Below are 22,437 nucleotides of genomic sequence, written 5' to 3'. Positions count from 1 at the left end.
GGTTAGCGAGTTGAGGGCGGCTCTTGAACCTCTATCTGGTCGAAGCTTAAAGTTCTATACTGATGTGTGTCTGAGGCGGTTCTTAGAAGCTCGATATTGGAAATCAAATTATGCATGGATAGTAATGTGTTTGCATAAAACCATGGAAGTCAAGCAATTCAATACTTCCCACATATCATAATATTATTAGGGCAAATCACACTGTAGTTCCGGGGTCGTGGTTAGTACTGCACAAATGTTACTAGAGCAACATTATATACCGGTATATGTCACTTGGTATAATGTTGGAAGATGGTTGATTCTAAATTAATGATCTTACAATGTATCAGCCTGAAATGGTATGATGTAATTTTGCTGATATGTACTACTTGAACATGAATATGTCAGTTAAGTAGTACCTCCTTCGTTGCGCTACTGAAGAAATGACTACCATTGGCCATTTTTCGGTCTTCTTTAAAAAAAAAGGATGGCCTATATCATGAATTCCACTCACATGTATAACTCCAGCCTGATTAGAACTTTTGTAATTAAAAAATTAGCTACTATTGCATGATTTAGATTCCTTCCCGCAACATGCAATTTATTGTTATAAGAGGAATGATTATATTTGTTACTTCCCATTTCGACCTAGTTTAGTTTGGAACGAAATTAAATAAAAAAAAAAGAAGATTTTTAATTTGTAATTCTAAATTAACGTTATATTAAATGTATCAAGTATGACGGAGGGAGTATTTATGGTATAATTGGGCTTGTTCCAACGGCTTTTGTGGGCTGCGCTTAGAGTTACATTGTGGTTAAGCCCTCAATTCGGAGAGGAACACGCCACGCCGGTTACGTCACGTGTTATAGAATAATTATTAGTCAATTATTACTGTCATACCAGACAATATCTATTTTTCTCTCTCAAGAGAAGAGTCGGTCATATTTTTCTTCTAGGATTCTATCCGCCGCCTCGCAAATAAGTCGGTTGACAATCTCTCTCTATATATCCTTGTAATTAGATAGTTTCTCCAGCCATTCTAGCCTTCTTTTCCTCCGGGTAAGTAACGTGGATTCCTTAAGCAGGGTTGTTTTGCCCAAAGTATTGTCGATCAGGTATGTACAGCGTGATGGCTCGGATGATCCGCCCCTGGTTGTAAGGAGTCTTGATTCGTCATCTCAGGGCTGAGATGGCGTAGAAAGGAGTCTTTATACGTCTTCTCAGGGAATCTTGGCTCAGATGGTGTAGAGGAGAGTCTTGACTCGTCATCTCAAGGAATCTTGGCTCAGATGGCTAGGGTGCCAGATGAATTTGAATTCTTGGCGTTGTTGGATGGATTTCCCTGTCATAATCAGAAGCGTCGAGAGCAATACCCATAGGAAGTTGTTGTTGTATGAAGATGTATAGAGGTATAGTTGGGGCATAAAAGCCCTAATATCAGGGGTGATGTCCCGTTTTAAATTACTCTGTTACTGCTCTGGCCTTTGCCATGTCGGGTGCGCTTGCATGGCAGGTCCCTATATTTAATATAAATTGGATTTTTCGGGGTTTTGAGGGGGAGATAGCACGGATTTTTTTTTTGGCCCGGGATCTCTCCCCTCTTGGTGTGTGTGTGTGTTTTATGCCTTCTCTGATTCTTGTTTTGCACGTTATGCTCTGCATCGTCAGATCAGCAACCTCTCAACGAACTATTCTTAATTTGCCGCCCACCCAAATATAAGGTACAGGCGAACTTTGCAATTAATTAGACTAAAAAAACCTAGATAGCTAGTTTTTTGCAATTATCATATAGTATTGGTAGTTTGTGCAGTCAAGGCAGAAGAAGATTATGAAGGTGAACGTTCAAGATCGTCAGTGCTAACAACTCCAAATCTAGTGCACCTAGTATCTGTGGACAAAATCTACTCGGATTCAGATATGCATAATAGGCTCGTAATTATGGTTGCTTGGATTCCTAATAGACCTCAGGTATGCGTCGTGGATGCTTGACTTTGATTTGATTTATAATAAAGCATGTGCAACTAATTTGTGGTGTTGGAGAATGTTTCCAACTCTGCACTTACGAAATTTTGATTTAGGAAATTTATACTGTACATACACTGCGATACGTGAATTCCTAGATATTGACGCATCCTAACTGGTGTCCTGCAAGATTCAATTATAAGAAACTCAGAACTGTTATATTTAAGTTCTCTGCCTGCTGATGTCAATTAAGTCTCTTTGCACGAGTGGGTTGTTACTCTTCATTACATTCATAGTTGGGCCAGAAGGAGCTACTGAATTGCGGTTCTTCAAATATTTAGTTGATAATCAATTTGCATTTAAATACCAAATCTCGGATTTGCATATAAATACCAAACCTTAATCGCTTTCCAAATATGGTACTGAACTGGCGGGATGCTGCTTATTCAACTTGGAGCAGAAGATGCATGCAGAAAATTTGGTGGTAGTGAGAGAAATTTTGATAATAGTGGGAAGAAAATTTTTGACTATGGTCATCTTTGGCATTACTCAACTCTGGCGTTTATTTGCTCAATCTACACTCTGCACATACACAATCTGTTCATGCTATGCCATGTTAGCATTGACTGGCTTTATTTCTTTTTCCTCTTATTTGTTGGTTAAATTTGTAAATATCCGGTTGTGAGATTAGGTGTCTTTCTATTCTATGATGTGAAGTGATCCGGCATTCTCGGGTGTGTCCTGTTTGGACTTTTAACACTTCGTTTATGTATCTTTAGTTTTGGCAGAGGATGTATGTTTTGATACTTGAAGCTTAAAAGTGCAGAAATGCTTTGTAGTTTTCTGAGGTTAATGCTTTTACTTCTGTTTCAGTTAACCTAGTTCTCTTCTTCCTGTTTGGTCAAATTTGTGAGACTATGAATTTTCAGCCAATATAGCATGTTGAATGAGAAAATCAAAAGCCAAATCTTTGGATATATCGAAGAATATACCAACTTGAGGACTCTGATTGAAGATGAGGTGAGAGGATGTATACCAGAGAGATCAAAATGAATTCTCGAGATGGTCTGTGAATACCCTATAGTATTTGCTAACGTGGTAAATGGTGATGATCAATTTAACTAAGAGATGTTACGGCAAACAAAACGGCAATTCACTTGAATATGTTGCAAGTTTATGAAAACATATCACATGTGCTTCCGAGAGGAAGTGGATGTTATTACAGAAATTATTTCAGTAGCTGAGGTGGGTAAAGCTCCAAGTCGCCAATGAGAAGACACTTCTAATTAGGCATGCACGTAATGTAGTTGCCAAAATTCAACAGACAATTATAAACCAACACCTAAGGAACCTTTGTGGTCCACAAAAGCTTTCTGAGATGTTGACTTGTTAAGGAGACGCGGGCCTGGTATGGTGCAGTATTTTATACTTTCCTCCTCCTCTATGGAGACGGACGGGATGAAAGTTGTTCTGGCAAGTCAGAACAGATCATTGATCTAATCCATCGGAGATTCAAGGGATAGCAGTAGTACCACCAAATGTAAGTGTTTATCCAACAATGACTACACTATTAGGTTGTGTAAAGACTGCAGAGAGGAGAAAGATCATTTGCCATTGAGGGTGTATAAGTGATTCTTGGCATTTGCCAATTGTGAATTTGAGATCCGTGAAGCTTATTGTATTTTCTGTAGAGTGATAGGCGGAATAAGTTTATTTGTTCCTCTAGTTTGCGTATATTAGAACTTGATTTGTAGTGTTGGGCGGATGATATACTAGTAAGGATATGTCTCAACTGACAGTGTTATTGTGTTGGTTATATTTTATAGACACCGGCACAGTATTTTTATGCCGATACGTGGATGTATTGTTTCTTTAGAGAGGACGGTTGTAGGAGTCCACCTGTGTTACTGGATTTGGACTCAATATTTATGGTCCATACAGTATTTGAACTAAGGGATATTTATGGTCAATTGTGTTGACTAACGCATGCATAATATTTCCACTATAATCTCAAGTAGTTGAAGGAGAAAAGGCGAAAATTTTACCAGTCAAATTATGTGTTCTTGAAACCCCAAGAATTGGTAAATTCGTTGCCTAATTTTGAAGTTTTTAAATGCTACGTACAGCGTGGGAGCTACTTGAACCTACCCTATAAGGCAAGTAATTGGAGAAATAACTGAATTTTGTTGAATTCTCCAAGTTGTTGGTCAGCGGTTTGTTTATACCGTCAGTGCGTTTGTTAGGTTCCATCTAAACTTGAACATATTTGCTTTGAATAGTAAACGTAGTTGGATATTATCACATTATATGGTCCAAAAAAGAAGACTACAAGCGTGTGAAAAATTCCATTTTCCGTCTGTTCCCTCTTTTTAACTGTTAAAAGTGAATGATCACCTACTTTGCGTGATTTCTCTACAACTTCAAGTGGTATTGTATACTTTCCCCGCAAGAATTAATTTCTATTGTGTTCATGTAGAGAGATCGAGGCACAGGTTCCTCTCTTTATTTCTCTCTTTTGTATGATATCTTTCAAGTCCAAATCTTTCTGCAATCTTCCTAATTCCTTTCCATAATCGTTTTATTCTTAAAGTCATTCTCATCTCTCTTCCTTTTGTTTTATTTTCTTTTTTCATAATCCAGCTTATCTTACCGTAATTCTAAATTTACTAGTGGTAGTCATAGTGATGAAGCAGAGTCGCATATACATATAACTGTTATTTCAATTAACAGGAATCATGTTCCGGAGAAAGTCATCTCGCACAATTCAGGCAGATGATTCTGCAGCCCGTGGTGCAAAGGTAACAGACAAAGTTATATTCTTACATTCCGATTTGCTTCATCAAATCCACCATGACAAAGTAACTGCCTCAATTACCCCTAGAAAATCCATTTAATGTTTAATAATAACTAGATTGACCACTGGGTAAATGTTCCATTCAAATTGAATTGTCAGGACAATTAAACTGAGCAATAACTGGTAGTTAAAAACTATAGAACAGGGACTAATTTTCTATGGCAAACCAGGTTAGCGAGTTAAGAGAGGCTGTTGGACCTCTATCTGGGCGAAACTTAAAGTTCTGTACCGATGTGTGTCTGAGGCGATACTTAGAAGCTCGAAATTGGAACCTTGACAAGGCAAAAAAAATGCTCGAAGAGACTCTCAAGTGGAGATCCACCTATAAGCCTGAAGAAATTCGTTGGGTGATTGTTCTTTGACCTTTTCCATCTATATAGTCATACACTTTGTACTCTCAACTTTGTCATGAACTAAGCAAGATCACGGTTATCCATCTAAAAGAAATGGACATGATGTTATTCTAGTGTTTTCTAATTCAAGCAAGTCAGTATATTCTGTCTTCGTTGTAGAATGAACACATCATAATGTTGATTTATCATAAGGGCAAATCATACAGCAGAGTAGAGGTTATGGTTGGCACTGAACAGATGTTACTAGAGCAACTTTGTATATTTATATTTATCGCTTGGTAGTATAATGTTGGAAGATCAATGATAAATTATTAATGATCACACAAATGTTCACAGCATGAAGTGGCACATGAAAGTGAAACTGGCAAAGTTTTTAAGGGTAATTTTCAAGACCGACTTGGCAGGACCGTCCTAATAATGAGGCCTGGGAAACAGGTTAGTGTTCTTACTTTTTAAATTAAAATCTAATCTATATATCTGAAGTTTACAGACTGGAGTATCCGAATTGTTCTGTTTCATGGATGACAGAATACATCATCTCCGGAAGGTAATATTCGTCATCTAGTCTATCTGATGGAGAGTGCTATCCTTAACCTGCCAGAAGGCCAAGAACAAATGTCTTGGTTGATAGACTTCAATGGATGGTCATTGAACACCAACATTCCCATTAAAACTGCAAGAGATATTATCTACATTTTGCAGAATCATTATCCAGAGAGGCTTGCTATAGTTGTTCTTTATAGTCCACCTAGATTTTTCGAGGCATTTTGGAAGGTAAGATTCTTCCTACAGGCGGGTTCCTTTTGGTCAATCACAATTTGATCATTCATTCTCTGTACGTAGGTAGTGAAATATTTTATTGATTCGAAAACATTTGAGAAGATCAAGTTTGTGTATCCCAATAACAAAGATAGCGTGGAGTTGATGAAGACTTTTTTCGATACTGAGAATCTTCCAAGTGAGTTTGGGGGAAAAGCCACATTGAATTACGATCATGAAGAATTTTCCAAATTGATGGCTCAAGAAGATGTCAAGACTGCTAAATTTTGGGGCCTTGACGATCGAGGTGACATCTCATAGTGTTGTCACCTCCAAAAGCAAAGGTGATGCCTGGCCAAAGACTGTTGCATCATGTGCAAGCTAAGCAAGTCCACAATAACTAAACGGTGTATTGTCAAATCTTATTTTATAAAATAAAAATTCTTGAACAGTAAACATATGCCAATAATTAAATGCATGTAATTTTGACTCACTTATTGCATATAGTTAACATAATTAGTTTAATTAGTTTAATTCTGTTTGAAAAGAGTAGAATATACACAATTTTTTAATTTTATTTTTATCTTTGTGAAGCAGATTATCTAATCGAAAGATGAGAAAAGAATTTGAGGTGTCATAGTACAACAATATGACAAATACTAGTAAAATTTGATAAGGAGAAGTGTAGAAGAGCTATTGTCTATCTCACTTATACGAAGTGCAACAATACTCCATTAGCTACTAAGTATCCGTTTGATAGGAGGTATTAATCAAAACAGTACATGAATTAAAACTTAATTCAATAAAAATATTGTTTGGTTATTTTTTTTTAACAAAACACATGGATTATGTTGGCATCATCCCCGCTTTATGTATATTTTTAGTTCTAGTATTGTTTTTCATAAGATTATATAATTCCATATTACGAATCAAAACTCATTGGAGTAACTAGTTTAAAAAGCTCTTTTTCACTATAGATTATATTTACTTGTGTTCGCCATATTTTCTGATGTGCTAATGAACTTTATTTGACTTTGCATCACTAAATTCATTATTATGCCTCACAATGGATTCTGCCAGATGTCAAAATAAAAAAATAATGTGGAACATCATATCAATTTTTCAGTTTCACTGGATTATGAATTCAAAATACTTAGATTCTTTTCTTAATACATAATTTAGGTATTAATCTTCACTTTTACTTTTTTCAAGTGTTGAAATTAAATGATAATCGCAAGATGAAAATTTTAGAGAAGTCAAAACACCAACTTTTTCAAATAAAAATAAAAATAAAAAGGACCAAAACATTTCTTGTTAAAAGCAACTTCAAGTATGCATTATCTTATTCAGAAAACTTACATTCGAAGAACAAATAAAAATGCAAGGTTTTATATTACAATACACCAACCTTCTCAATATGAATTATTTCCGTCAATTCAATTTGTTTGTTCTAGTTTAATCTAATAGATAGTTAAAAATTATAAAACACATAAATTTTATAATTTTAAATTAAAATTATATTACATGTACTAAGATATACTTTAATTTTGTGATTAATAATTTTAAAATAGAATAAAAAGAAAAGTATACTAATAATTAAATTGCTTTTTGCCATTGGAGCCAATTATTCGCCGTATAAAAACCACTCGTTTTCTTAGCGTTGATAAAATCCTCGGTTGCTTATCTCCAAAGCTAACCGTTGCCCTTTGAAGAAGAGGTGAGAAAGAGAGCGCCAAACAAATGGCTCCGAAGAACTTGTCGTTCAAGGTTTGCTTTTTCACCCACTCATCAACTGTTCTCCTTTATCTCAAATCTTCCTTTTAAGGATTAAAACGGAAGTTATTATTTTCTTCAATATACTGAATGTACATGTAAATCACTAATGGTTCTACATGTTTAAAGATAATCTTGGGTTCTTCCTCAATGGCACGTCGCGAAATATTAGCGGACATGGGTTATGAATTTACAGTTATGGTACGTTCAATTTTGTTTTAAAAGATTCTGTATTTTGCTAAAACTTGCACTGTCTGTCCAGTTTAGGTTCTGCTCGGGCTCGAGGGATTAAAAATAATAGTGATGAGATAAGGAATTAGTGATGGATACATTTTTTATTTGTTATTTGGTTGTCATTGGTATAACTTATCCCACTATTTATATCACAGTGAATACATTTGTGGAATAAGTTATCCCAGGATAGCTAACCATGATAACTTATTCTAGATAACTTGTTTCCAATCAAACGACCTCTTAGTTTTCTTTTCTAGTCGATTGCGGCTTATATTTTAATTTTTTGTGGAGTAGGGTGCTGACATTGATGAAAAGAGCATTAGAAAGGATAATGCAGAGGAATTAGTGATAGCTCTAGCAGAGGCAAAGGTATACTACCTCTTCTCTATTACCGGTGTCTTTGGTTATATGGTCGATAAAAATGTTCTCAAAAATATTTTTTCTAGAAAACGATTATTTAAGTTAATTATCTCCTCCCACCACCTAATGCCCCCACTCCACACCCTCATACTAAGTAAGAAATCCACTTGTTTCCTGATGACGTTTTTTTTGTTGTCTTCGAGTTCATTTCACTGGTGAAGTAATTGGTAGAAGTTGTTTACCAAAACGAGTATTGCTAGAAATAGGTTTGAAACTTTTATCAAATTTATTTATCCAAGTAACATGAAACAAAGATCTTCGTAGTGTATCTGGCAGGATGTTTTTCTTCTAAGTAACACATATCGCCCTATAAAAGTAAAAAGGCCAGGAGTAATTTTAGTGCAGTTACCAGAGGAGTTCTGTTGATAATTGTGTAGAACATGATATCAATAAGAGGTCTAAATCCAATATTCTTGTGATTGGATGAGATTTATTATTTTGGCATTCCCTGGGCATCTTTTGTGTTCCGACTAACTTCCAATCATTCTGCCCATCAGTGATTTATGTTATGGAATTTCCATTTGATGGTTAGGGACTATCTATTAATGTGTACTTCTCTTCTGCTGATAATGGGTTGATTCTGAATAGTTCGTCTCACTATAATCAACTCACTTGCTTTCCTTCCATTTCCATGATAGTCTAGTTGTGCCGTATAAATCAAGACGGAGGGAGTAATATGTATTACAGTTATATCATGTTCCAGTGCTCTAAGAGCAAATCTTATGTTTACTTACTGGTTCTGTTCTTCTTAGGCAGATGCTATTATGTCAAGGCTCAAAACAACTGATCAGTTGGAGGAAAATACCCATTCCACTTTGTTAATTACTGCAGATACAGTATGTTTACTTTTCCCCATTAGAATATTTCAAGTGCTATAGCCTTGATTAGTTTAATACTAAGCCCATATTCACAGGTATTTCTCTGATTGAATTGAGAGCTTATCAGAAACCATTTAATGATTTGTTTTTCATTTATTGCAAAACTTGTTGGTGATATAGGCACATTTAGCTATAACTATAAAACAGCAGTACAATTTTTTAGCTAGTAACGTTGCATAGAGAAGTTTGGAGAAAGTGTTGAAATTAGCTTGATGTTAGTTTCTTTATTAGACAAATAATGCAAGCAGCTGGCCTACCTTGTATGACATTTTAGATTGACATTTATTGTGTCGTTAGCTCATTTCTAATCTTTTGTTTTGCTCTCTAGATTCATTCGAAATTTGATTCTCCACACTTGCTCCATGATTTGACAAGCTTAATTTAATATCACTGTTAAATGGCATATTGCAAAATTAGAATACTTGAGCCTTCTAATGATTTTTCTCTTGGATGAAGAATAGATCTTTTTGGCTATATCTTACCTACATCTATTGGTATCGAGGTGGCGGTGTACGAAGGAATTATAAGAGAAAAACCATCAAGCAAGGAAGAAGCGCGTCAGTTCATCAAAAGTATGTTTGTATTTGCCGTCTGCAGTTCCTCCAGTATCTCAGCTAAGCAGGTTATTCTTTTTCTTTTCTACCAATATTACTGTTCTTGTTATTATGAATTGCAGGTTATTCTGGTGGTCAAGCCACGGTTGTAGGATCTGTTGTTGTGACCAACCTTAAAAAGGGGATAAGAAAAGGAGCTTGGGAAAGGTCCGAGGTATATCTTTTACTCCATATGAAGTAATTCCTACATGATGGAGAGACTATTGAAATACAACTATGCATTTATAAATACATTTTTTGCTTAAGTTGATATGTTCCAATGGTGAATAGGCTTAACTGCATCTGATGCATAAGTGTATGTGATGTGGTAGTGAGGATTAAGGTGATGTGACATTTCGAAGATATGTCAGGTATCTGATAATAGATATTTGAATAAGTATATGCTTATCCCGGCCTGTGACTTGAGCTTATTTGATCCCCATCCGTACAAATGATTTTTTTTTCTAGAAACTAGAAGGATTATTTTGTAGTTATATCCACCGTGTGCGAGACTTTAAATAAAGAGAACGTACATTCTTTGCTAAATCAGACTGCAACAAGGAAGAGCTGAATTGCCTGATTTTACCAACTTTCCTTATGCCAATATGAATAACCATAGTTTACAAGTGGAGTTCTTGCAGAGAAATTCCTTTCCAGTTTCTATTTTGTGAATTGTGACATTAATTTCATCCTTGAAATTCGGCGTAGGTCTTTGAATGTTGGGATCATTAGAATACATGAATTACTGGGTCTCTGGTATAATATTGGAGCCTCAAAATTACCAGTAATTGATGTGACTATTGTAGGCTTATAGCTACTTCACATAGCATTCTTCCCAGCTGGAAACTGTATGTTGAGTGGGAGCTCGTTCATAAGTCTATGAGTGGAAAGAGACCTTAACCTTGACTTATCTACTAATATAAACAGAGGCACAAGTTGAGTCAATAATGGAGAGAGACTATGAATAGACTGATTTCTATTTAGCACACATTACTCATGAGCATTACAATTCCAGGCATGACAAGGGAGTAATTTTTGAAAATTGCCTAGGTTTCTAAATTTTCATCTCTGCTAGGCTTTGGCATAGAGAATTGTATCTGCTATTACCTCACCATCAGGATCTTTGAACCATCTTAATCCTGTCAAGTATGATCAGAATGGTTGTTGTTACAGTTGTACTACTCAACCACTGTAAAACTGGAAGTGCAGAGATCTTTTGTTTCGTATTACGAAGGCAGGAAAGAGTGAATGCTGATGAATTCTGGTGTATTTACAGCTTTATGTGAAAGGCAGAAAGAGGGTGAATGTGGATGGAATCTGGTGTATTACAGCCCATCAACATTACTCTCTCCAGTCTCCACCCATGAATTCGTTTCCCAAGACTTCTTTTTACTGACCATACCAGTTTGTAAGGATGTCGAGAATGCTTCCCCTTTTTATCTGCTTATCGAAACACCAATACAATTGCCTCACAGCTCTCAGTTTATTAGTTAGCTTGTCTGATCTTCTCTAAGCCCTCCTTTTGTTACTATTATGAATTTGTTCTTTCTTGATGGTGTGGTGCAACATGATTTTCTCGGAAACCTTCTTGCTGACTTAACTATTAGTGCAATTGTGTAATATGGAGTATTACACAATATTACAACTAGTGATTGTTTAACATGGAGTGTATTGTTCTTCTGCCTAATTGCAGGTATATTTCCATGACATACCTGATGAGATCATTGACAGCCTGGTAAATATGACTGTTCTTAAATAGGGGATGTTCTTTACCTGCAACATTAACTATTAGTACAATTGTATAGATTGAGGAGGGAATAATACTTAATGTTGCTGGTGGCTTAATGCTTGAACATCCATTGACGCTGCCCTTCGTTGACACTCTGGTTCGTCTCCCTCTCTCTCTCTCACTCTCTCTCTTTGAAGCTTGGAACTGATTACTGACCTGTTGTTTATACTGTTACTTCCCAATACTTTGTAGATTGGAACTGCTGACAGTGTTATGGGACTCCCAAGAAGTCTCACTGAAAAACTTATCGAAGAAGCACTCTAGCTGCTGGAATTCCACAAGTGAATAAATATCCTTTCGATCACCTCTCCTGAAATGTACTTGATTACTAGATTTTTGAGTTTATAAACTTGTCTTTCTGAAGTGAACATTGAAAAATGCACGAAAGGAAATACTGGCTGAAAGACATTCTTTTTTCAAATATCACTGTTAAATTATTTGATTTGATGTAACCATCGTGATCAGGAAAGATTTGATACACATACAACTTGGAAATTGATTCAATAAGGTAAATATTCTGCACAAGAAAACATTTTTATGAGAGATACTTCTCTTTGTACGGAATGTAAGCTAGTGTTCGGTATCGCAAAAGTTTTCCTGATGAAATTGTTTTCAGTGTTTGTTTATCTTGAATTTCGAAATATATTTCCTCCAAGAAAAATATTCTCCATCAAAGTGAAAAAGACTAGTTCACTTATAGAATGAAATATTCTTCTTATATAGACGAACATATATATGGTAAAATTTCTAATTTGTAGAAAGTGGGAAACTTTTTTCGACTTCCTTTTTGTTTCTTTTTTCCATGATTATATTTCTATCTTTACAAGGATAAGGTGTGTATACTTTATCCTACTTGTATCAACTTATAGGATTATACTGCATATATTATTGATATTAGTTGAGACTACACGAGTCATTTTAATAATATCCCATAATTGAAAGAGACTAACTATGATATTAAGAAGGGCAAATATGTTAAATCATGTAGAATAAAATAAAAATTAAAAAGGTAGACAGAAACCATAAATCACAAGAGAGATCATGGCCTGAAACCAGAGATAAGTCTCTAAATTACTAAAATAAAATACTTTTAAACTGTTATAAAATAATATAATGTAGATGTCCACTACTTCAAGAAGTTACTTATATAACCTTCTCCATTGTGAAGATAACCATAATCTCCAACTTCATAATCATTACTCTTGTAACATTTCACTTTCATAACCTTCCCATTATATTCATGTTAATGTCATGTTTATGATTAACCTTTTGTATGTCTCTATGCTACACTATAAATAGAGGTATAAGAGTTCATATTGTATACACTTGAAAGTTTGATGAATGCTTGAATAAGAAAAACTCTCATCTCTTGTCTCCCTATTTCTATTGCTATCATTTTTTATATTTCTCGTCTTATTTTGCTTTATTTTTTACAACAGAAACTTTTTTGTGATTTTTTTTGGTTTCCGTAGCAATAAATAGTACCCAAATACTGCTCCCTTCATTTAATTACTTGTCTTATTTTAATTTGATATAAATTTTTGAAAAATAAATAATATTTTAAATTTTTTATTTTTAAATTAAGAGTATGTCTAAATAAACTATGTTCTTAAAGTGTCATGTTTAAAATTAAAAAAAAAAGAATAATCATTAAAAAAAAACGTTTTCGTTTTGAAAAGGATTAAAAAGGATTACAAGACAATGAAAGGATTACTCTATTATTTTCTAAGTGGGCTTTTGGTCTCATACCTTCTCTTAGGCCCAACTTTTTTAATTTCTTGTGTTGACGGACAGAGCCCCGGAACGCTCCACTGACCGGTGAACTGCGGATCTCCGGCGGTTTTTAGGTTTGCTGAGGTAGCGATACAGAGAAAGCCTGGTATGCTGTTGTTCTCATTCTTATTAGTTTCTCCTTTTTCTCATCGAAATGAATTGCTCGGTATTTGCTTAGGTTTTGTCTTTAATTAATATCTGAAAATTGTCATGCATATGAGGTGTTCGATGAAATTCATTTTAATGTGATGTTTCTGAAATGAGATTGTTATTTCCGCCATGAATAGTCAATCTTCACTAGGCTTCTTTTCTAGTTTGTGTGATTTTGTAGTTTTCAGTTGACAGTTACTGACTGTTTTGGTGAGTGATAAACATAGTTACGTCTCAGGAGATTGTCATGCCTTCATGCCGCTCGAAGAAATCCCTTAATGAATTTATTTGAATATTACACTTCTGAAGTGAGAGTATGGGATGACACTCTATTCGTAGTGGTCGAATAAGTCCCTGCTCCACTCATTGGCAAGTTAGCTGAACTCATGACTGCTCCTGGGGGTTTGGTAAATGTTATTTTTGCTGACTTAAACAAGTTTGCGAAACACAAAAAGCTGATTTAGAATCGGCATAATCTGTAATACTTGAAGATCAACAACCAATTCCTCTTAGACTAGCACTTAAACCTTTCTTTTTCTTTTTCGATTTTGGTTTGCATTTCCTAATTAGCTATTCTTTGCATCTTGAGAAGGTTTAGGAATGGTTGTTGTTGCTCATCATTTGAGCTTTTTAATTGGTCATATATCTAATTGTAGGAGTTAATTTTACCCCTTTACCCTTTCATTATATTACATATCTACATCAGAAGAAACCCCTGCTTGTTCCCAGTTCCCCTGAAGTGCGAACTACATAAAATCTTCTGATCATAGATTGTAAATCAACCACCTGCTTGTGAAACTCAAAGAATGATAGAGAGTTATTGAGCAAGTTGACATGCTAATAGGTGAGAAATTAAGCATGATGCTATTCCATATTAATAAAGAATAAAAACATGGTAATACTGAAGAATACACCATTACCATTTACAAAAAAAAAGAAAAAAAAGAGAATAAAAACATGGATACAAGTCAACAGTTACTTATGTTAAAAAACAAACAAACATTGGATACAGTTTCTATGGAAGACCATATGGAGGACATGCTCCTGCTAGAGTACAACAAAGCATAACAATAGGTTGATTATATGCACATGCTTTAATTGTTAATCTTATTTTAAAATTAGTCATCAGCCAATTTTCAAAGATTATATCAGGGTCATTTTAAAAGTGGTCCAGTTCTTTTCATTTAGAAGTAGAACTGAAAGATCTGCTTCACCTGTTGGTACTAATGAAATTTGAATTGATTTTCTTGCTAAAAATAGACATTTAAAAAATCCTTAATGAGCATATGTTGCCAGTGAAAGGAATAATGCAATATGCTCGGTTCGAGTCTAGGGTCTATTGGAAACAACCTCTCTACCTCCCAAGGTAGGTGTAATGGCATACACCCTACCCTCCCCAGGCCAGATACCACTTGTGAATTACACTACGTAAGTTGTTGTTCTTGTTGGCCAGTGCCTGTGGTTCTTCTTCCGCCATCTCTCCATCGGATAAGGAAAACTGAAATTAGTCCCTGGAGCTACTGACAGCAAATTATGCTGAAGAAGAGTGTAAAAGTGCTTAGACAAACTATTCAGAAGTGAAAACAAACTGTCTGAATTGATTTTATGAGTTAATTATATGTATTTGTCATTTATTTTGTATTTTCTTGAAAACAAAATCTTCCCCCATTTTCGGATCAAAAAGGAAAATCACTTTGCACACCCAAAGGACAGCCTAGTTGTCAATGAAGTGGGTTGAGCACCATTAGGTTCAAATACTAGCCCAGCAGAGACAAAAAAACTATGTGATTTATTCCCATATGTTTAGCCTTCGTGACATAGTTACTAGTACATATTGCTGGTAGGAGGTAATATGTATCCCGTGGAATCAATCGAGATGTACACAAGTTGGTCTGGACACCATGATTATCAAAAAGAAAAAAAAGAACGAAAATCAATTTAGTTTTCTTCCCTTCCTTGAGCAGTTTTCCTTTGTATAGCCAAGAGACTAATCAGATTTTCAGTCACAAAGTGGCATTGCATTTCCTACTCTACTGTTGTGGTTGTTTTTCCCGAGTATTAGTCACGAACCATTATATTAGATGTCCTAACTTTAGAATTAATACTTGGCAGGTTCGTCTCCAATAGTGGAAAAAGAATGTTGCTGTTGTATTATTTTTTGAAACTGATTTTTTTTTTTTGAAACTGAAATTTGCTGCTGTTATATTATTGTCTAGGTGTTTTTCTTATTTGGCATGTTACGGTTGTATTATTGTCAAGGTCTTTTTCTTGTTTGGCCTAGTGATGTAGCTTTTGTCATGTCATCTCCTATTTCAGCTGATTGATAAAAGTCATCCAATGGAAGCTAAATTCTTCCGCTTTCTCAAGATTGTTGGAGTTGGTTTCAAGGCTAGGGCAGAATCAGAAGGTCGTCTCTTGTACCTTAAGCTGGGTTACAGCCATGAGGTTGAACTGACCGTGCCTCCTGCTGTTCGTGTCTTCTGTTTCAAACCCAATGTGGTTTGCTGCACTGGGATTGACAAGTATAGGGTACACCAATTTGCTGCTTCTGTAAGGAGCTGTAAACCTCCTGAAGTTTACAAGGGCAAAGGTATTATGTACATTGATGAAGTGATAAAAAAGAAGCAGGGAAAGAAATCAAAATGAGAACCCATTAATCATGGTTCTTTCCTGGGCTTGGTACTTTTTATGATGCTAGACAATTTTCCTTTAATTATCTTTCCTATTTGTAATTTCCTAATGTAATTTTGTTTTCTGACTGCTTTAGTATTTTTAAAAGTTAAGAGTTGTTGAAGGTCTTTTACCTTGGTCACGGAAGTTGCTAAGCATCTCAATGACAGTTTTTGTATCAACTTTTTCATCCTTTCAAATGCTACAAATAAGTGATGGACGGTGTTGATGAATTTGTGGTCTTTATATCCAGATTGTTCTCTGCTTCTATAAATATTTTTTGTTAAATTTCATCAAAGTTTTTATAACGTAATAAAAGCGTGTTAATGTAGTCACAGAACGCTCGGAATATGAAGCAATATACGTATGAGTAAATATGTGGTGCACGAAAGTAGAATATTATTTTTCTCCAAAGTTTTTATAAAGTAATAGTTTGTTAATGTTATCAGAAGCCATCCCTGCATACAAATTAGTATAATTTTCAATCATCCATTAGGAATATAAGTATCTTGTAGCAATATACGATGTTTTTGTCTACACGAAAATAGAAATTGTTGGGTGCCTACTGCCAAGACCCTACTAATAACTTCAATAATAGAATAATTTTGCTACAAACAGTGATACATTTTTGACAAAACTTATCTTTAAATAGATTTTTGGTATATCTTTGCAAAGCATGTGTTTCATATGAGTTGTCCGTTATAAATTCAAAACTTATAAACTCAAACTTCTAGCTCCGTCTCTGAAGTCTCCATCGCTGGCAACTTGTAACGACACATAGGGCAACTTGGATCTTTAAGAATCCATGTCTCAATGCAGTTAAAATGAAAATTGTGGTTGCAAGGCATGCTGTATGCTTCTGAATCAGGTAAATAATTCTCCATGCATATGGAACATGATATCTCTGCAGTCAGTGCATCATCATGGTTTTTTGACAAACTTACTTTCTTTAAAAATTGAATCTTCGATCTTACGACAGGTAGTGACCTAAACTCCTTCCTAGCTTGCTCAATAAAGGACACTTTTAATTCCCTTTCGTAATTCTCATCATAACACATGCTCCGCACAGATATGCCATTTACAATATTTTCTATGAAATATTCTATACATTTATATTCTTCGTATAAAGACGATGATCCTCGTTGTTCCACTCTCATGATCTTGTCATGTACTGATTTCCAAAGTAAATCCGCAAAATATTCTCTATCTGCTGCAACAATCCTTGCTTTTATAAGTTCAAATTCTCGCGGATTTACAAATACTTGCTTGACAAATATCAGGTTTACAATAATTTCATCCAAATATTCTTGTGGAGGATATGTAACAATGTTGTGATGAGTGTATTCCAAAATTTGTTTGATTAAATCATCCTTGTTAGCTACTAATATATTCTCAGTACGATTAATCCACTTAACCCTTTCTAATTGATAAGGAAAATTAGTTCCCAAAAGCATTTCATCAATTTTATCCCATGATAATGATTTGTACTTGCAAGAACATGTATTCTCACAATTGAACTCTTCCAAAGTGTTCTCACCATAATTATAAGCATATTTGACAATTACATTAATTGCCAAGTTAAAATCGTCAACTGGACAATCTCCTATAGCATAAACAATTTCAGGAGACACGTGAATTTCGCTATAAGTGGATGGCTCCATTATTTGATGAAATTAATTAATTAAACTAATGCAAGCTTTAAAATTAATTATGAAAAGTTGAGCTTCACCATTCGTATTTATAGAGACAAAAGGCTAGGGTTGATTTTTTAAAATTGTTTTTGTGTTGGATTAGGATATTTTTTCTGGTTTATATAGTCATCAACCTTCCTTTTGCCTTTTCGATTTTGATTTCCAATTTCCGAATTACTTTGGATGTAAAACTACAATTATGGTAAGTTAAATTTGTAATATGTTTTGCCTATAATAATTTCCTAAAGAAAACAAGAAATTAAGTTCCTTTTCCCTATGATATTCTTTCTAATAGCGAATTGACTCTTTTACTTATTGAAAAAAACGAAATATTAACCTTTAATTAAACAAATTCATCTAAGATCATTGTATTACGTGTATTAATTGTTTTTTTAGCATAACTTTGATTTTGACCCCTGTGATTTCCGGACTAGCAGTTGCCGTCCCCAATTATCAAATTAATGTATTCAAACCCTTTATATCTGAAAGATGCGTCAATTTTTAAAAAATTAAAACTCGAAGACCTATATATTGTGTACTTCTAATACTGGAACTTAAACTTATAAAAAATAAAAAGGAAAAAGACATAAATCACATACTTTTAAGGTAAATTATCAATTGTTCCTTATAATTTCATAATTACAGAAATTTCTCAAATTAATACATTAATATGATGCGCGAGATACACTAATCGTTAAGTAAGATGCATTACATTTTATGCATAACACACCAATCTGAGGTACACTTTATATATGATACATTCGTCTGATGTGTGAGATACATTAATCTGATGTCCGAGATACATTAATTTGATACGTTGATACATTAATCTGATGTGTGAAATAAGAGATTTTGAAAATCTATAAAAATAATAGGGGATAATGGTAATAAGAGAGTTTAAATGTGGGATTTGTATCATTTTTACAAAATAAAATCACACTACTTGGGGAAAACGGTAAAAAAAAATTCCTTCTCTTTTCGTTAATGTCGAACCGAAATATGACTTCCTTCTCAAGCTAATCCGGCCATCTTTTCTTGCTAAACAAGTCGATTTTAATTTCCTGTCCAATATTTTAGTTATCTATAAATATAAGTGATCATTAACGATCAAATTTCACCAGTATTATTAGCTTTTTTTAGTCACATTATTATTGTATTTTGCAATAGGTATTTAAGAATTCGAAGCAATGGAATTGGAAGCAGGAAAAGGGCAACAAGTATCTGCTAATGCTGCTGTAACTTCTTGTGGATGGAAGAAGTCCATTGATGGTCGCTTTATGAGCAATTTGAAGGATTTTGTGAATACCCCTATGGCTGATCACAAGGTTTGCTTCAAAAATACGATTGACGAGGTACATCTACATTTTGGCTTCAAAAATAGCGGCTACTATTTTGTTTTTTGTTTTTTGTTTGAAATTGGTGTTGTTGGTTTGTAACAGAAGGTTGAAAATTTTCGAAAGCAAGTTCATAAGCTTAAAAGGTTGGGAAAGTTTTGCGACCATTCAATGGCTGCCCGCAGAGGAGAATCATTAGAGATTCGATCGGACATGACACACGCATATGTAGCTTTTGATCAATTTTATTAATATTTCAGTTCTCTTTTGTTTTTTTTTTCCTTTAATGGCATTCCTTGAGTTACCTGATCAAAATTTTGCAATTTTAGTATAATTAAAGAGATTTGATATTCTATATCTGTTTTGGAACGTAATAATTTTTTTACCAAGAATTTACACTTTATCATATCGTTATATGAAATCTACAAACTATAATTTATAAGTATGGTATACGTATGTAAATCACAAATTAAATACTATCAAGCAAGGATATATGTGGTTTTGTCAAACACACACACAAAAAAAGAAAAACTTATTTCATTACCTAATCATAGTTTCTCAGTAATTCAATATCATAAATAGAAGAAAAGAAAAACAAATGGAATACTAATAGTTATAAGTAGTCAGTAAACTTATGAACCACTAGTTATTTTTCCCCGGAGAGTGACTTCTGATTGATGATAGTCGAAGAGACTATTAGATTTTGGGATTCGGAATAATATTTTCCTTTAACTGTAAGGAAGGAAAACATCATTTGATGTTTACATTGAAGGTAATCACAACAAAATTTTCGATAAATAATGTTTTATTTGATTAGTCATTAATAGGATGGTCTCATTGATTGTCCTCACATGCTTACTCGTTGATCGTCTCGGCATGTTCAAAGGGTCTAAATTTAATCCCAAGTCTAGTTATTGTCTTCACATACTTAAAAGGGTCTAAATTTAATCTCAAGTCTAAATTGTTGATTGACAAAAATATTTTCATTATCGCACTATGCATAACCGATTAATTATAGTACTTATCAAATTTTAAACTTAATATTTATCATAAAAATTAATCCCTAATTCATAAATGCTTAAATTGTAAATATTTTCTACATTGTTAATACGAGATAATGTCATAAATAGTCTCTTAACTATAAAAGCAGGTTTAAAATGGTCTCTAACTATACTTTTATTAGATTTTGTCATTTAACTATTTAGAAATTTATAAGTTTTGGTCCCTCAACTATACACTTACCAATTTTAGTCTTTTAAATATTCAAAAAAAACCTTATCATCTTTGGTCCCTTAATATACACTTACGAATTTAGTCCTTCAAGTATTCAAAAACTTATTATGTTTGGTCTTTGTCCATTTCTTTTTATACAAATAGCTTTGACGAAACTCTTCGTGAAATTAAATCTTCAACCCATTTTTTAAAGTTGTTTATTTACCTCTGCTATTTTTTCTTCAAAATACTCTTATAAAAAAAACAATAACCTTAAGATTCAAAATAAAATCAACAAGGAAAGATTATATAAGTCCTAATTTTATTCAATGGATAATTAAATGAAGCATATAATTATTGCTATGGCTTGAATATGTTGTGTTCCCTTCTTTGACGGTTAACAACTCATAATCAACCCGAATTTTGTTAAACTTATTTTTCATACAAAAGAAAAATAAAAGATTTGCACTTTTTACTCAAATTTCTCTACATAAAACAAAATGAATAGAAAAATAAAATTAATCTATTTAAAAAAAACTACTAAAAAAAGTTACAAACTTATCATTTTATAAATTTCAAGTTCTGAAAAATTAAACAAATTCCTTTTAATAAAGTCATTGGAGTACAAATTTTGAATTAAATGGGTAATAATGTTTTTCTTTTTATAATAAAGTTTAGCATATTCGAATTATTAGTACTAATTCATTTTATTGTTTGCTGAATAAAATTATGACATATTTTTTTCCTCGTGAATTTTATTTTGAAATGTCGAAGTTAAAGTTCTTTTTATAAGGATAATATGAAGTAAAAGTAGAAACAATTGGAAAATGGCTAAATGATTTAATTTCTCGAGACATGGTAAATTCTACTATATAAACTTAAGTTATTTGTATATAAAAAAAATAACTTAAGTCATCTACAGTCCCTTCAAGTTGTTCCCATATTTCACATAGACATCTCAACTATGACTATTACCTATTCAACACCTAAAAAGTTCAAAACGTATATCTATTAAACACAAAATATTGATGTAGCAAAAGAAGTGTTTTCACTTCAGTTGAGCGTGTGAAAAAACCTTAATTATTGTTTTATATTTTTATTTTTTAAAAAAAAAACTATCCCACCCCGCTCTTCTTTCAAGTCGTCTTCTTCACCAAGAAGACTGCACACTATTTTTTTCTTTTTCTATTATATCTCATTTAAATATTTATTAAAAACAATAAAAATTCAATCAACTAAATGAATTTGAAGAAAAAAAAGAAAGAGAGAACAAAAAAATTAGCGGATCGACGTTCATCTCGGTCATATTCGAACAAATATTATCATTCAAATTAAAATGTGAACCCATTAAAATTATCAAAAATAATATTAAATTGATTCGATAAAATTAATTTATGTCCTTTCGATTTTTATTTACTATCGATTTAAAGACGATTGACAAATTTTCTTTCTTCATCACTCTAGTATCGGTCTCTTTGAATATAATTTTCTCTCACGTATTAGGAATATAAACTAATTATAAAAGCAATTAGCAAAAAAAATTGAATTTTATCGTTTGAAAAAGAAAATCTTGTTAGAAAGAAAATGAAGAAGAAAAGGAGTTGAGGTAGGGTTGGGTTTCTCATTTATTTTTTTTAAAAAAGTAGATGAAAATTTATTTATTCTTTTTAACATAAAATTCTTTTTTCTTCTATAATTGTTGGGCCCTACGCATCATATTATCTTTTAATTAGTCATTGTCTTTTGCCACATCACAGCAGCTGCATTACACACATTTTATTTATCTTTTTACTAATTATCGGAATAGGTTTAATAGGAACAAGTTTTAGATAAAAGTAATTAAAGTGTCTAAGTGAATTATGCGGATAACTTTAAAGGGCTACAAATAACTTAAGCCAAAAAGATAGAAACCAAACCCGTCTTTAAATACTTAAAAAATTAAAATCGATAAATATATAGTTAATGACTAAAATGAATAAATATATATTTAAGTGACTAAATTTGATAAGTTT

At 33.2% G+C, this 22,437-nt stretch overlaps 4 protein-coding genes across 12 annotated transcripts; all 4 read left to right on the top strand.

Annotated features, from left to right (window-relative positions):
* The first annotated feature begins 714 nt into the window (after positions 1 to 714).
* On the top strand, positions 715 to 6,401 carry LOC107011982 (phosphatidylinositol transfer protein 3-like). 9 transcript variants are annotated; one of them, XM_027914385.1, is made up of 9 exons: positions 715 to 1,389; positions 1,649 to 1,701; positions 1,782 to 1,948; positions 2,816 to 4,098; positions 4,673 to 4,740; positions 4,967 to 5,143; positions 5,486 to 5,584; positions 5,678 to 5,923; positions 5,993 to 6,401. In XM_027914385.1, exons 5-9 carry the CDS (start codon positions 4,678 to 4,680, stop codon positions 6,227 to 6,229), a joined length of 822 nt encoding a protein of 273 aa, XP_027770186.1. In that variant the 5' UTR covers positions 715 to 1,389; positions 1,649 to 1,701; positions 1,782 to 1,948; positions 2,816 to 4,098; positions 4,673 to 4,677; the 3' UTR covers positions 6,230 to 6,401. The 9 variants fall into 9 exon arrangements, 8 of the variants coding, with proteins under 8 accessions (XP_027770186.1, XP_027770185.1, XP_027770183.1 ...); XM_027914384.1 differs by having other exon boundaries at positions 724 to 1,389; positions 1,791 to 1,948; XM_027914382.1 differs by having other exon boundaries at positions 732 to 1,701; positions 1,791 to 1,948; positions 2,872 to 4,098.
* A 1,133-nt stretch (positions 6,402 to 7,534) lies between these two features.
* LOC107011392 (maf-like protein DDB_G0281937) lies at positions 7,535 to 16,421 on the top strand. The gene is made up of 11 exons (XM_027914389.1): positions 7,535 to 7,675; positions 7,811 to 7,882; positions 8,210 to 8,284; positions 9,088 to 9,171; positions 9,716 to 9,785; positions 9,890 to 9,981; positions 11,500 to 11,541; positions 11,612 to 11,692; positions 11,788 to 12,103; positions 13,390 to 13,474; positions 15,835 to 16,421. The coding sequence occupies exons 1-9, from the start codon at positions 7,649 to 7,651 to the stop codon at positions 11,857 to 11,859; spliced, it is 615 nt and encodes a 204-aa protein (XP_027770190.1). The 5' UTR covers positions 7,535 to 7,648; the 3' UTR covers positions 11,860 to 12,103; positions 13,390 to 13,474; positions 15,835 to 16,421.
* Positions 13,273 to 16,438, top strand: LOC107011393 (60S ribosomal protein L6, mitochondrial). Its single transcript, XM_015210882.2, has 2 exons — positions 13,273 to 13,474; positions 15,835 to 16,438. Exon 2 carries the CDS (start codon positions 15,856 to 15,858, stop codon positions 16,162 to 16,164), a length of 309 nt encoding a protein of 102 aa, XP_015066368.1. The 5' UTR covers positions 13,273 to 13,474; positions 15,835 to 15,855; the 3' UTR covers positions 16,165 to 16,438.
* Positions 16,439 to 18,195: 1,757 nt separating this feature from the next.
* On the top strand, positions 18,196 to 19,538 carry LOC107010867. Its single transcript, XM_015210134.2, has 2 exons — positions 18,196 to 19,231; positions 19,319 to 19,538. Exons 1-2 carry the CDS (start codon positions 19,067 to 19,069, stop codon positions 19,463 to 19,465), a joined length of 312 nt encoding a protein of 103 aa, XP_015065620.1. The 5' UTR covers positions 18,196 to 19,066; the 3' UTR covers positions 19,466 to 19,538.
* Positions 19,539 to 22,437: the final 2,899 nt, after the last annotated feature.

The sequence above is a fragment of the Solanum pennellii genome, chromosome 2 (genome assembly GCF_001406875.1).
Source record: "Solanum pennellii chromosome 2, SPENNV200".
Lineage (NCBI taxonomy): Eukaryota > Viridiplantae > Streptophyta > Magnoliopsida > Solanales > Solanaceae > Solanum > Solanum pennellii.
Note: the sequence above shows the minus strand (reverse complement) of the source record. Positions and strands in the feature narration are given on the sequence as shown.

Bases quoted from the DNA above. Each gene is read 5' to 3' on its own strand.
- LOC107011982 (XM_027914385.1), top strand. From the start codon at position 4,678: ATGTTCCGGAGAAAGTCATCTCGCACAATTCAGGCAGATGATTCTGCA. The intron at 4,741-4,966 runs GTAACAGACAAA...ATGGCAAACCAG, and splicing joins CTGCAGCCCGTGGTGCAAAG to GTTAGCGAGTTAAGAGAGGC. The intron at 5,924-5,992 runs GTAAGATTCTTC...CTCTGTACGTAG, and splicing joins TTTTCGAGGCATTTTGGAAG to GTAGTGAAATATTTTATTGA.
- LOC107011392 (XM_027914389.1), top strand. From the start codon at position 7,649: ATGGCTCCGAAGAACTTGTCGTTCAAG. The intron at 7,883-8,209 runs GTACGTTCAATT...TTTGTGGAGTAG, and splicing joins GTTATGAATTTACAGTTATG to GGTGCTGACATTGATGAAAA. The intron at 11,542-11,611 runs GTAAATATGACT...ACAATTGTATAG, and splicing joins ATGAGATCATTGACAGCCTG to ATTGAGGAGGGAATAATACT.
- LOC107011393 (XM_015210882.2), top strand. From the start codon at position 15,856: ATGGAAGCTAAATTCTTCCGCTTTCTCAAGATTGTTGGAGTTGGTTTC.
- LOC107010867 (XM_015210134.2), top strand. From the start codon at position 19,067: ATGGAATTGGAAGCAGGAAAAGGGCAACAAGTATCTGCTAATGCTGCT. The intron at 19,232-19,318 runs GTACATCTACAT...GGTTTGTAACAG, and splicing joins TCAAAAATACGATTGACGAG to AAGGTTGAAAATTTTCGAAA.